This window comes from Odocoileus virginianus, chromosome 31, assembly GCF_023699985.2.
Source record: "Odocoileus virginianus isolate 20LAN1187 ecotype Illinois chromosome 31, Ovbor_1.2, whole genome shotgun sequence".
In the NCBI taxonomy this organism is placed as follows: domain Eukaryota; kingdom Metazoa; phylum Chordata; class Mammalia; order Artiodactyla; family Cervidae; genus Odocoileus; species Odocoileus virginianus.
In genome coordinates this window covers 2918267-2933197 of record NC_069704.1, presented here as the reverse complement: position 1 = coordinate 2933197, position 14931 = coordinate 2918267, and the positions used below count along the sequence as shown (strand labels likewise).

At 54.1% G+C, this 14931-nt stretch overlaps 1 protein-coding gene across 5 annotated transcripts in view; it reads right to left on the bottom strand.

Moving 5' to 3' along the window:
- The window catches only part of CDK5RAP2 (CDK5 regulatory subunit associated protein 2), a 174806-nt gene that overhangs the window by 46987 nt on the left and 112888 nt on the right, over positions 1-14931 (bottom strand). For all 5 annotated transcript variants that reach the window (XR_011484910.1, XM_020905641.2, XM_070459194.1 and 2 more), the window contains 3 exons: positions 12034-12463; positions 6533-6764; positions 3381-3503 (listed from right to left, as the gene is read on the bottom strand). Coding sequence is in view for 4 of the 5 variants with exons in the window: in XM_020905641.2 (XP_020761300.2) it covers positions 3381-3503; positions 6533-6764; positions 12034-12463 (785 nt within the window). In the remaining variant the exon portion in view is untranslated. The remainder of the gene's footprint in view (positions 1-3380; positions 3504-6532; positions 6765-12033; positions 12464-14931) is intronic.

Genomic DNA, 14931 nt, shown 5'->3' with positions numbered 1-14931 from the left:
TCTCCACTGCTGCAATCCAGCCCTCTGCCCCGGCTCACAGCCCCCACCGAGCAGACACATTGCGGAGCCTCCTCCAAGCCCCTCTGGCTCCAGTCCTTCCCTCTTCCGTCTCAATCCAGCCTCCTCCTCAGAGTGACTGTGCTAAAGAGTGATTTCCACCATGATAACCGCCCACCCCCACCTACAACTCACCCACCCTCCACCATCTTGAGGATTCAATCCAAACTTCTCACAGTATCTGAGGCCCTCCGTGATCGGGTTCCAGGCAACCTTTGCAGGGACACGCTCAGCCACCGCCTACGCAGACTCCCTACTAAAGTGACCATCGTTCCCTGCACAGAGCAGGCTGCTCATGCCTCCCCGCTTCTGCACATGCTGTTCCCCCTCGGCCGCCTGCCTTACTCCCTCTCAACAAGCTCCTACTCATCCTTCAACGCCCAAATCTGATTGTCCTTCCTCTGTGAGCCCATGTTCAAGCTATGCAGAACAGTCGCTCCCCACCGCGCTTCCACGGCACCTGATATGTAACACCCACAACAGACATCATCACATGCCAGGTGCCAGCACAGGATGGACATCTGGCTTCTTCACCTACTTACACAGCAGTTAGTTACTGCCTGCCCCTCCCTTACTGGACTGCGTGCTCCTTCCCAGCAGGAACTGGCCTTTCATCTCCACATGCTCAGTGCCTTGTACAGCACCCAGCCCAGCCCAGACGTGAATGAAGGGCTGACAAACACTGGAGAAAGAATGAAGTCACATCAGAGACGAGCAGGTCTAAAATCCACGGCAGATGAGAGTCATCACCTCATTTCCATGTCTACCAGCTTCTGGGAGACGCCACGAGGTCTCCTACAGCGAGGAGTTATTTGGCTGACTCATAATCCTGCCAGGAAACATCTCCTTACAGTTGGTTTAAATCCCCATGTTTGTGGCCAAACTCCTGTGGGAGGCAGAGCGGTGCTGCAGGAAGAAATCACGGCTTTGAAGACAGAGAGCAGAGGGCTCACACCCAGCTTGGCTCCTTGCTGGCTGCACAGACTTAGGTGAGAACTCACTGCCCAGAGCTTCGGTCTCCCCACAGGGATCTCATTTGTTGTTGTAAGGCTTCAAGCTCAGGCCTGAGTCTAGAGCATCTGTCCTTAACCACATGCCACACTGCCTGCTGTCCAAGGGAAAGCTCAGCTCAGTACAACAGCTGTCTGAATACGTAAGAGGCAGCAGAATATAGGAGAAAAATCCATCTCTGAAATTCAACAGATCTGGTTTCACACTAAGGGTCTAACCGCTTAATGGCTGTGTGACCTTAGGCAAGTGCCTTAGCCTCTCTGAGCCTCAGAAGCTTCCTCTGCAAAATGGAGAGAGCACCATGTACTCTGCTTTTGTCTTTAGTGTCGTGCTTTGCTTTCTTTCCTGAAGGCGTTCAAAGATGGGAGAGGATGTCTACTCCAGGAGACACGTGAGCAAAGGCTGGTGGACTCGGGGAAACGTGGGCAAGGCAGCAGGATACGTCGGCTGAGATGACCAAGGAGACCACACAGAAGGAAAGGCATACACCACCCTTGTCAGGCCGGCTATTCCAATTCCTGGGTTCTGCAGCTGCTCCGCGTGGCTTTAAGCCCATTCTTGTCTCTGCTCACGATGCAAATACCATAAAATAAACTTGGGAATTTTAGAAAGCCACTGCTATGTGACCTCAAGGAAGCATTCCTACCAGAGCATTTTTACTGCACAAAATGTGTTATAATCACTAGCTCTGAGGGCCTTCAGGGTGGAGACCATGTCATTCACCTCAGTGTCTGGCCCGGCGACTGGGGCAGAGAAGGACTCGGGGAGTCCTGCTGGCTGAACGTGTATGAGAGAGACAGAGGGAGAAAGCCTAACAAGGCTTTTTTCCTATGAGTCACACTCCAAGGAAAGGAAATAGCTTTGCTCTAACAACCTCCTGATAATGGAATTTCATGGCAGGAAGTGATGTTCACTCATGGGAATAAAGATCAGTTCTGATGACTTTCAGTAAGTAATCGTGAGGCAAAGACAAATGGAAGCCCCGTACAAATGTCCTTCTGTGATACAGACTGTGGCCACCTCTGCTGCTTAGACATGCACACATACACACAAACACACTCACAGCTGGGAGGGGTCATCCTCACATTCCCACTTACACAACCAGTTTAAACTCGGCTCCTTGCAACTCCTTTAGACACTTGACACTCAAATTCTGACTTCAGAAATGCCCCTCACCTACAGCACTCTGTGACTTCACGGGGGAAGGACGGACTTCTGAGCACCCGGGCCAGCACATAGCGAGCCTCGCAGCCCAGCGTCAGCACGGCCACGGGCGCTGCAGTCTCTGCTCGGGAGCCCTCGGTAAGGTTCCAGAGCAGGACCTTTCTTTCATTTAAAATCACTGCAGAGCAGCATTCACGGTAGCCAAAGCAAAGGGGAAACCCACACGTCTGCCGGCAGACGGGTGAAGACGACGTGGTGCGCACACACGACAGAACACGACTCAGCCGTGAGAAGAGCGGAAGGCCGCCGCGGGCGGCAACATGGGCACAGCTGGAGATCATCACCCGGAGTGAGTCAGAAAGAGACGGACGGACACCCTGTGATGTCACTCACACGTGGAATCCAAAATGCAGCAGAAGTGAACCGATCTGCGAAACAGAAAGACTCGCAGACAGAGAACAGACCCGTGGGTGCCAGGGAGAGGGCTGGACGGGGAGCTCGGGGCTGAGGATGCAAACTGTGGCACTCAGAGTGCAGCACGGGAACTGTATCCCGTACTCTGTGATAAACCACAGTGGAAAAGAAGGTAAAAAAGGATGTTTCTGCGCATAACTGAATCTCTTTGCCATCCAGTGGAGGTCCCCAGGGCCACTGATTTACACCATAGGGAACACCGAAGTTCTGGACCTCCCTATAACTCAGCTAAGGGGCACTTGATTACCCAGGAGAGAGGCTTTCTCCTCAAAGCCCAGGGCCCTAGGAAGCCCGTGAGCATGTCGTCAGCACCCTGACTGGAGGCCTCAGGAAGCATACGCCACTGGGAACGGGGCCCACAGCCCAGGGTCTCCCCAGAGCCTGGGCAGGGCTGTGTCCGAGGAGGCTGAAAAGTGTAGAAAAGTGTCAGACAAATGGACTGTCCGCTCGGACAGACACCCAGCCAGCCGTGACTTGTCCACCTACCTACCAGCCGAGTGGCCCTGGACCAGTTCTCTTTCAAAACCCCAACCTGCCTCCTGCTGTGTTAACAGGGACAGCGAAGATGCCCTAAGATGCCCGCTGCAGGGCTAAGTCCTCATTTATACATGAAACCCCCAAACGGTGCCTGGCACACGGCAGCGGGTCAGCAGGCACCGGGGATGAATGCTGACCGGGCTCGTGGGCAGCCTGCAGATCGCTATCGCGTTCCTTGTCTCTCCAGATGCGGGGCGTGGCTTCCAGTCCTTCCTGCTTTCCCGGGTGGTCCTGGTAGGCTGCCCCCACGAGGCGCTGGGCTACAGGCATCCAGAGAGAGAGAGAGCACAGTAAGTAAAACCCTGGGCTTGAAACTTAGCCAAGCAACTACGAAGAACACAAAGATACAACAGGGAGAATAAAAACACTGGGGAGGCCAAATGCAATTTATAAGATAAAATTAATCTATCGAGCTGCCATAACAGGACATAAAAAGCATAAATATACTGCAGCTTGTCTGAAATGGTTTAAGCCCAGGCTCTCGAAAAACCATGAGTGAGAAAATGAATTCTATAGACTTATGCCCACCCTCCCCAAGAAGAGAGGCCCCCAGGGCCCGCCGGGCAGCTGCCGAAGTAGCACCTGGCTGAGGCACCCCCAGGCCTCAGCAAGAAATCAGGACGTTGTCCAGTGCAAATGGCAAGCCCCGGGCCAGGTGCCAGGACCCATGTGACTCAGCGCGTCTCCTTCCTCCCCAGGGCAGCCCCACTCCCGCCGCCCCTGATGCACTTAATTATGTGTCCCTGCTCCACTGGACAGGTTACCCTCAGAAGGCAGAGACTCCCTCTCCTGCCCTTCTCTCCTCCACTGTGTGCAGGCAGCCAGAAACAGCAGGTGCCTGGAGAACGTTCCCTGACTGTGTGAGTAGATGCCTGTGGGTAGGTGGGTGGATGGACAGATGGATGGATGGACAAAGGACTCTGGGAAAGGAAGGGGGGGAAGGAAGAGCCATCCTACCAAAGGCCTACTTCAACAGAGGCTGATCTTAAAACCTCAACTGTGCTAAAGCCAAGACACTGCTGTTTTGTCGCTAAGTCACATCTTTTGCGACCCCGTGGACCGTAGCCCTCCAGGCCCCTCTGTCCATGGGACTCTCCAGGCAAGAATACTGGAGTGGGTTGCCACTGCCTTCTCCAGGGGATCTTCCCAACCCAGGGGTCAAATCCAGTCTCCTGCATTGGGAGGTGGATTCTTTACCACTGAGCCACCTGGGAAGTCTCAAACCCAGGAAAAACTAAAATCAAACGGAAGATACTGTTGGCTACAGATCATCATAAAACCCACACACGCAGTACCGTCCCCGAGGCTCTGGGAAACACTGGGGGTAACGTAGAGGCTCTGAAACCAGGCAGTGGGTTCCCACCTGGGCTGGGATGCCAGCCCACAGTGTGACCGGAGCCAAATCCCTTTATCTCTGAGACCGCCGCCCCAGCCATCAGGTGGGAGAAACGAGTGTGCCTGCTCACAGGACTGGGAGGAGGACTCAGTGAGACCACGTGTGTAACGTGGACAGTGCGGCTCAGGCAGTAAGGGGCGCTCACTTGACTGTACTTGCTGCCACAGGCAGGCAGAGGCCCCCGGCCCCCTCCCAGCCCCGAACCGCGCGGGCGCGACCGTCCACGTCGGCCTGCAGCCGTGCCTTGGCAACCTCTCCAGGGGCGGGTGCATCTTTCCTTCCGCCCTTGTACCGTGGGCCTAGAAACGCGTGAGTGCCTTTGCTCATCTCTGAAACTTCCAGACCGTCTCTCTTCTCTAAGAACTCTGGCTTTGTGGCTCATGCTATGAGATTACCCCACTGCTGACCCCGCCTTCCTGCAGACGTTGCGGTTGTTCAGTCAGTCATGTCCGACTCTGTGACCCCATGGACTGCAGCACGTCTGGCTTCCCTCTCCTTTACCATCTCCCAGAGTTCATTCAAACTCATGTCCATCGAGTCACTGATGCCATCCAACCATCTCATCCTCTGTCATCCCCTTCTCCTCCTGCCTTCTATCTTTCCCAGCATCAGGATCTTTTCCCAATGAGTCCACTGTTCACATCAGGTGGCCAAAGTATTGGAGCTTCAGATTCAGCATCAGTTCTTCCAATGAATATTCAGGGTTGATTTCCTTCAGGATGGACTGGTTTGATCTCTTTGCAGTCTAAGGGACTCTCAAGAGTCTGTTCCAACACCACACCACAGTTCAAAAGCATCAATTCTTCAGTGCTCAGCCTTCTTTATGGCCCAACTCTCACATCCATACATGACTACGGGAAAAACCACAGCTTTGACTAGACGGACCTTTGTTGGCAAAGTAATGTCTCTGCTTTCTAATATGCTGTCTAGGTTTGTCATAGCTTTTCTTCCAAGGAGCAAGTGCTGCTCACAGTGTATTTTCTTCCTCCCCCTGTGATACATAAGCTGGACCCAGACTGGGTCTCTTATGTTCACCATCTCTCTGGTGCTCGGCACACAGGAGGATCCGATATGTCCTTTCTAAATAACTACATAAAGATCACTGTTCTTGCTATTGTGTGCTGGCGTCATCCGCTCCCAGCAGAAGTTCAAGCTCAGGAGCCAGCGACAGTGCCCCTGGGCTTCAGAACTCTGAGGATGACGGACGCTGCTGCGCGCACTCCCTTGCCTGCTCTGTGGGAGGGCCCCCAGCTCTCCTCGCTCTCAAAGGGGCAGGGTGTCCACCGCCACTGTCTCGGGCTGGGGACCGCCCTGAGGTCTCCCTCCGAGTCTAGGGGTCTCAGCCCAAGACTCTGTACCCCAAGGGCTATCTGGGGAGCTCCCAGGAGGGCAGAGACAGCAGGTTCCAAGGGAGTAGGGAGGCAGGTCAATTCTAGAAGCCATGAGGTCAGCAGGGTTTGCAATTAACCCTGAAGAACCCAAACAATTGTGACCCAGCCTTTCAGAGAATGCTGCAAAGATGACTGAGGCCTCCACAGATGGTGCCAGGGGTGGGGTGCGGGGGTGGGGTGGAGAAAAACAACCCAGATTCAAGTCACGCCGCGAGCCGCGACTGGAGCCCTCGAGACAATCGCAAGTGAAAGGAGCGTGACCTTGCAAGGCCTGGGAGCACAACCCGTCCCCCTCCACCCCTCCAGAACACAGGAAAACAATGGATGCACTTTCCTGACTGTGTCCCCTCGACTGTTTATTTGTCAAGTCAAGATCAGTCACTGCAACTCAGGAAATTTATCCTCCAACCTATTGCAATTCCAAACAACACGGCTGACATTTTGGGCCACGCTGTCGGGCCGTCCATCTTCTCGCGGAGGACACGTTTTCCTTGGTGCTTACCTTTCGGGAGCGCTTCCTCTGGTGCCGGCTGCCCCTCTGTCATTGCTTCCACCAGGATTAACTTCTGGTGAAGCTGCTTGTTGCAGATTTTCAGCTCCTTCAGCTCCCCCTGCAGCTTCAGGACCTCGGCCTGCAGGTGGGCCACCACCTCCTGGGAGGCAGGGGGCCGGCACACACTTCCCAGCGATTGCGATGGTTTTATCAGGACGGGCAGGCGCGACTTCTTCGCATCCTGAAAGCACACCCGGGTGAACAGTGACCGCACCTCCCCTGGCCGCACAGTCGACCCGCTCGTGCCAACCTCAGACAACGGGATCAAAGCGGCTGTCAGGCCACGGCCTCTGTGCTTACCCCCAGCCCACAGAGCTTGTGTCTCAGCAGGTCCCCCCTCTGAACCCCTCAGCCTCCAGAGGTCCCCCCTCTGACTGACAAGGCTAAGCTCGTCCCCCTCGACACCCTCTGGCGCCAGCCTGCCGTCTTCTGCACATTCCAGACGCTTTCTGTACAGCAACCTTTTCCCAACACAATCTTCTGGGCAACATTCCCCAGAAGGAGCTCCTTCCCAGAAGGAGCTTCTGGGAAAGCTCCTCATCTGTGTCCTCATTTCCCATCCTTTCTTTAACCCAAGACAACATGCCTCCCCTGCCAGGCCACGAGAACCACCCTTACTGAGGTTTTCAGGACTACATGGCCCTAGCCCCATGGCCATTTCTCAGGCCCGCGGCTCCGGACCCGCCCACCCTACACGTGCCCTCCCAAGTCAACCAAAAGCTCAGCTCTCTGATTCCATCACGCCAAGCCCCCGCCCCACAGACCCGCGCCGACAGCCTCTTCCTGTGGACTCACGGCAGCCTCCACTTGCTGCACAGCCCCAAACCTGGGGGTCTACGGGCATCACCCACCTTCATCACGCACCAGGTTCCACTAATTCCAACTCCCAGGTTGGCTGAATTCTTTGGCCTCTTCTCATCCTCCATGGCCCCCACCCAACTCCAAGACGCTGTGAGCGCTCACCCAGGCCGCCGCGACAGCCTCCCCAGGGCCTTCCCACACTCATTCCTGCCCTGCCAACCCACGGGCCACACTGCACCGAAGCAGGCAAGCCCTCCTCCTGCTTAAGGCTAACTTAATCCCTCCCCAGGTCCCCTGTGACAAAGGTCAACGCCTCTGCAGCACCGGCCACAGGCGGGGCCTGACCGCGGACTGAGTGACCCAGCAGCGCTCCCCACGCCCCCCACGCCCCCCACGCCCAGCCACAGGGGCCCTCTGCCGCTTCCTCAGAGTGCTCGGTTCCCTCCACTCAGGGCCTTGGCACGGGCTGTCTCCTCTGCCTAGAATCCTCTTTCTTGCGCACCCCACCTCGCCCACTAATCCCGATACACTCATTAGGATTCTGCTCAAACGTGCCTTCCTCAAGAGAACGGGCCTTGGTTCCTGTTATATACTCACTGCTCCCTCAGAATGTTCCTCGGAAAATATTAGGACCATTATGATAAACGCCTGTGCATTTCCGCCTGTCTTCTGCACCAGAAGCTGTGCTCTGCCCACAGCTTCCAGCGTAAGAACTCACACACGGAAGGTGCTCAGCACCTCGGGGAGGAAAGAACCAACACGCGCTATCTTAAGAGGCCAGGTGGGGATGCTTTTCAAGTGGAGGAAGCTTAAACAAACTCAAAAGCTGAGAAGACGTGAACCTAGAATTCAGAAACAACTACGACCACTCAATAATAAAAACACAAGTAACTTAATTAAAAGATGGGCAAACAAACTGAAAGACATTTCTCAAAAAGAGATGCATAAAGGGCCAATAGGCAGGTGAAAAGACGCTCAACTCATCTGTCATCAGGAAACTGCAAATCAAATCACTGAAATACCACCCCCCCACCCCTTAGGATGGTTAAACAAAAAGATGATAATGATCCTTAGTGAGAATGTGGCGGAATTAGAGCCCTCATATCCTGGCGAAGACTCCGTAAACTAGCTACAGCCACTTTAGAGAAAGAGTCTGGCAGTTCCTCAAACCATTCAACAGAGTTACTACATGACCGAGCAATTCCACTCCTAGATAAGATAGCCTGGAGAAATAAAAACACATGTACACCCAAAAACTCGTACATGAATGTCCATAGCAACATTATTCATAATGTCCAAATGTCCATCAACTAATCATCAAATAAATAAGATGTGGTATATCCACACACTGGACTATCATTAGGCCACAAAGAGACAAGAAGCACTCTTACCTCCTACAACATGAACAGCTCTTGAAAAACTTATGCTAAGTGGAAGAAGCATGTCACCAAAGATCATAGACTGCGTGATTCCATTTCCATGACACATCCAGAACAGGCAAATCTACAGAGATGGAGGAGAGCCTGGTGGCTGCCTACAGCTAGCGGTGCACAGGCAGAGAAAGCAGGAAGTGTCTGCTAAGGGGTCCAGGGCTTCCGCCTGGGATAAAGACACGGTCTAAACCTGACTGTGGCTGCTAAAGGGTGGGAAACTCAGGAAGGAGGAAATCAGCCAAGCCTCTCAGGAAGGAAAGAAGACAGAGCTTTGCCTGCATGTTCTAGGATGTCCAGTGCTTTCCAGCATTTTCTCCTGTAATCCTCAGCTAAACTCTGCATTCCTGGAGCTCCCTGGGTAAGAGAAGTTGTTATGCCTGTTTTCTGGACAGAGAACTGAGACATCAACCAACCAGTCCAGTACTGAACAATGAGAAGGTTGGAGAGCTGACCTCAAACAAGGTCTTCAGACATTACTGCCCGGTTAAGGAGACTGAGACCCTTTCTACCCTGAAATTCCAGGCAAGAGGAGAGAAGAGGTTCAAGGACAAGAACAGTCTGCGGTGGTGACGGGGACACTTGGGAGGGGGTGGACGCCTCATCAGAGAGGACTGGGAAATGACAATCATTTGTTTGGCCCTCCGTCTCCACCGATCTTTATTCCTGGATCTGAATCTGTGTGTCATATGGCAGCAGAGAAGACAGCTCCAAGTGCACAAATGCCAAAGTCAATTTCAGGCTAGAAGGCAGCCGTCAGTCACCCTAACGCCGCTTCCAAAATACCACCACCCAAAATGCTACCTTATGGACGCCAAACAGAGTCCCACCTACCACCTTAGTAAAGATGTCACCCTGGATCTCTCACTTGGGGAGGGAATGGGGACAGGGACACGCATACCCTGAGCTCCTACCATGGACATGGCATGAGGCACTGACCACATTCTGCCTCTCTGAGCCAGCACGCTGGCCCCGGGTGCCAGGTCACAGGATCCCCCTGGGACCCTTGAAAGTCAGGTGACTGCCACAAGGACTCAGAGCAGGTGAGCGGCCAGGCCCAACGGAATCACGGGTGTATCTACACAGCCCAGCATCTCGCCTCTGTAACTGAACGAGAAGTAGGTCTCGTTTCCCTGTTTCACCCCTGGGCTGCAAAGATGCTCTTCTTAACAGGACGCCAGAGCTCCAGCTTAAGTTTGAGGATGACTGATTCCTTGACTAACCAAAAGCCACAAAGAAAATCATTAAATTTTCTTCTATTTTACATAGATGGGAGGCCACACTGCTGCTGTGAGATTCCCCCCTTCCTGAGAAAGGTGGGGTTACCAGATCCCTGTCTGCCTCTAAAGCCAGACTCCACGGGGCACGCCTGCTGCTCCTCTCAACAGCTGAGTCACTCTGGACAATTTTTTGACCTTCCAGAGCTTGCATTTCTTCCTACGCAAGACGGAGGTGCCTCCTACCTCACTCGTGAGCTTGATGAGAAGGTTAAACGCGCTGCTACAGGGACAGAAATCGCGCGCTGCAGGCACATACAGCAGACACAAAAAACATAAACACAGTCGACTTCCTTTTGAAGACACCAATGAGACGATAATTCCAAATGGAAAAATTTTTTCAATATATTTGGGGAAATTAAGTTCATTTGATTATCCAATTTTCCTGAATGTAAGATGCTATCTCCCACACAAATAGAGGGGAAAAACTCACACATGCACACACGAAACCGCGTTTTCCTAATACGCAGGTACAAACTAAACTAGCTGGGGCATATGAGAGCATTTCTATTCCAGCCAAATTGCACACATTTGCATCTCGAGTACTGTTAATATAATGGCAACGTCTCTTTTTTTGGTCTCTACTGATATCTTTAGAAAACCCTTTTCCAGAAATTACAGTTTTGGTGCATAATTTAAAACAATCAAAAGCAATTTTGCTAATGATATATCTAACTCTCTTTGGTAGGCACAAAAGCAGTAATTTAGTGGTCAGAAAATAAACTTAATTCTCTATTCTGATGCTATGAAGCAGTGTATACAGTTATTTCTCAGATACAAAACACCCCTCAGAAACAAAGGGACCAGCAGCCGTCGCTGGAGCCCCGTCAAAAGCACGACCTCACCCCTCCTCCAGGCCACTCCCATCTCCCTGCTATGGGGCTCCAACCTCAACCCCTCCTCCTTAGAAGGATTTCAAACACTGGTGGGAGAGTCTGGCTTTTAATAATCTGGCATATTTGACGGTGTGTGAGAAGATGCCTAGAGAAAGCATCTCGAGTGAAGCAAACTGCAGACATTCGGCCACCAAAACCGGACCCGACCACTTAGGCCGGCGCAGGCTGGGAAGGAGGGTGACCCAAGGAAAGTGATCAGCTGTGCAGCCAGGCAGTGAGGGGCCCGGCTCAGCCCCGTAACAGCTGACCTTGACCATGGGCACTCGGGACCTGGGTTCCTCAGCTCTGATGGGTGTTTTAAGCATAAGAGCATGGAGACGAGCCCACAGAATGATAGCTCTCAGACACGAAGTCTGTACAAAGGAAAACCTAGGTTCTCATCCCTGTCACTCAAGTCAGGTTATTACAGTTTTACTGCAACCCGCAAAGTAAGTCCATCAACAGGGGAAAATCATGTAAATTCTGGCATATATCCCACAGTGGAATCTTATCAGCCATTACAAGAAGTTCCTGATATGTAACATGAAAGAGAAAGCTACAGGCAGATGTATAAATGTGACTCTGCTTTTTATAATGAAAACAGAAACATATCCTGAAAGCATGTTAGCCACTCAGTTGTGTCCAACTCTTTGGGACCCCACTGACAACGGCCTGCCAGGGTTCTCTGCCCGTAGAATTCTCCAGACAAGAATACTGGAGTGGATAGCCAATTTCCTTCTCTAGGGGATACTCCCTATCCAGGGATTGGACCTGCGTCTCCTGCATTCAGGTGGATTCTTTACCATCTGAGCCAGCAGGGAAGCCCTACACATGTCACGGCATACAGACAGGTAAGAGAGGGCTGCGACACGGGGCAGAGAGGGGGGCAGGGCGGAGATGCTGGCAACACCCTGAGGAAGGTGAGCAAGGTGGAGGTCAAGGTAAGGACAGACAGAGGGAGACCCCAGACTGCATAAATATTTTAAAGTAGTGGGATGGGAGGTGATTTTTAAGTGTTTTGTCTGTATGTAGTAAGTAACCAAGTAAGGAACAGGCGGGAAGCTTACTCTCTCAGTCCTCCTGGGGACGGCGGGGGCCGTGGCCTGCTGCCCCGGCACCCTGCGTGGCTCTCCCGGCCGACGGCCAGCACTGGACGCGGCGTCTGCTGACTGCTCCTCCCAAGGCTCTCGCGGGCCCTCCTGTCCGGATCTGAGCATGTCGCCCTCCACGGCCGAGGTCTGCACGGAGGCATCTTTCCGCTCCACTGTGGACGCCTCAGCCCCCTGTGCCAGCTGGACTCCCCGAGGCCACTGCAGCTCATCAGCTGGCATGGGAGACGAGCTGGCTTGGATGAAATGTCCGAATTCACGTCTCAGCTGAACGGCCACCTGCCTCAGCATCTTCTCTGTTTTACCATCAAGGTGTTCTGGAGCCTCCTGCTGCATCAAGCACATCTGTTTCAGCAGCAGTTCATGGAGCACTTTCAGAAGGTCTGGCCTGTTTTTCCAAAAGGGAAAGGAAATGGAAGGACTCAGTTTTCTGCCATGGCCTTGGCCCCCACCCAGTTTCCAAAGTTTCCCCCATTGATTCCGGCCCGGATTCTGCTGAATCTAAACACCGTGAGCACCAGCCATGTGCCAGGACCCACGCCAAGCCGGCCACCCGGGTCACCTCCGAACAACCACACCAGGGAGGCAGCACACATCTGCTTCATGGATGAGAAGAAGAGAACTGCTTGGACATAGGTGCCCAGCATGTGAGGGGGCCACACGACTACCTGGATGCAGGCTGGGCTTAGAACAAGCAAACGGGGTCATCAAGTGTTCACAGCAACTGCAAGGCCCACCCATGCCTGCATCCGGGGGCAAGGACGCCTTTGCATCACTATTGCCAACCTGGCGGGTCCATAACTGACCTGGACCACCAGGTGCGTGATCAGCACTCAGCAATGGCGCTGGATGAAAGGATGCCAGGAACCGCCGTGGACAGAAAGAGCAGTGGCTCTGAAGTCAGAAAAGACGGCTTCAAGTCCTAACTGCAATTCTAGGAAAGTGCAGCAAGCCTTTGGCCACCTGATGCAGAGAGTCAATTCATTGGAAAAGACCTCGATGCTGGGACAGATTGAAGGAGGGAGGAGAAGGGGGTGACAGAAGATGAGATGGTTAGATAGCATCACTGACTCAATGGACATGAATTTGAGCAAAATCCAGGAGACAGTGAAGGAGAGGAAAGCCTGGCGTGCTGCAGTCCATGGAATCACAAAGAGTTGGACACGAGTCCAACTGAACAGCCACAACGACAAACACCGAGTCTTCCTCCATAGTACGCTGCAAGGATTCAACCAAAGCATGCGTGGACAGCAGCTGCCTCCCTCGTCCCCTGCCACACAGCCTGGGCCTCCCTGGGGTTTCAGCTGCAGCTGCGCGGATAGCTCCTGTGGACAAACATCCCTCCGCCAGTGCCCCCGGCGTCTCCCTGTGGCTCTGGGCCCTTTCCCAGGGCCCTCTGAGCTCACTCACGCCCCCAGGGGAAACTCTCAACCAGTGGAGGAAAAGGGCTGTCAGATGAATATCCCAGCCCCCGAGCTTCAGCGGGAGAGCCCTGACATGGGGCCACACCATCCCTGCAAGGGGGCCGGCAGGACGGCAGCCCGGCTGCCCAGAGCAGAAACCAGACCATCCTGCAGCCTTCCCACCTTTGCCTCCATCCCTGCCTTATTCTCTGCATCCCTCCTTCCTGCTGCCTGCAGTCACACCCTAAATCAATCCCTTGTACCTAGGTCCGTATCTCAAGACGTTGCCCTCCCAGGAACCAAACCAGGTCAGCGTGTAAACTTCTGGAGCAGTTCCAGAAGAATCGCTCGTGAGTTGTTTCCGGAGCCAGACGCTGTACCGGACACTGGGGCTGCAGAGCTGCCTGCAGGACTGGTGTCGGGGGCAGATACGCAAACCAGTCCCACTCCACAGGCTGGAAAGTGAAACGCGGGCTCTGTGGAAGGCTGGGAGCCCAGGGTGTCTACACTGGGGGTGGCAGGAAGAACGCCAGGAAAGGGGCCTCCAGACTGGAGAGGTTAGCTGAGGGAAAGGCAGTGGAACCTTCTTCTAAGCAGAGAAAACATGAATGGAGTCAAGACACACGGTGAAGAACAGGGAGGTGAGGCTGGGAAGGGAGGTGGGGAGAGCTAAGCCCTGTGATGGGAGCGGGAGCCAGTGCGAGGCCTGTGGGCGGAGGGCACAGCCACACACCCCAGGGAGGGGACGGGCTGTGGGGCAGAGAACGAGCGGAGAGCCTCCCATCAGCTGTGAGTGGTGTGACTGTGCGCAGAGCCCCTCCCGTCTGCTCTGACACACGAGAAACTGAGGTCAGAGTGTCAGCCGCTCAGTCGCGTCCACTCTCTGCGACCCCGCAGGCTGTAGCCCGCCAGGCTCCTCTGTCCATGTTCTCCAGGTGAGAACACTGGAGTGGCTTGCCACGTCCTTCTCCAGGCGATCTTCCCGACCCAGGGATCGAACCCGGGTCTCCTGCATTACAGGCAGATTCTTCACCATCTGAGCGACCAGGGCAAACCACTGCGGTATCCTCACCTGGGGAAGCCCATGGACAGAGGAGTCTGGGGGGTCACAGTCCCTGGGGGCCCAAGAGTTGAACACGACTCCGCGACCGAACATGTGCAAACGACAGCAAAGCAGACGAGACAGAACACGTTCCAGGCGCAGCACAGGACTCAAATCGGCGAGACACGTCCGCGTCCACAGGTCAGAAGCAGAGGAGGGGCCCGAAGGGCAGGCACCCACAGAAGACGTTTAACCCCCACGGCCGGAAGGAGAGTCACGCAAACTTCAAGCCCCCAAAGCAAGACCTAGAGAGACAAGTCAAGGCGACTTCAAAACCACCGCAAGGGGAGGAGCCAGCGCGCACAGGAGGGTAGGCGGGCCGCGGACGCAGACACGGGCCGCCGCCAGGAG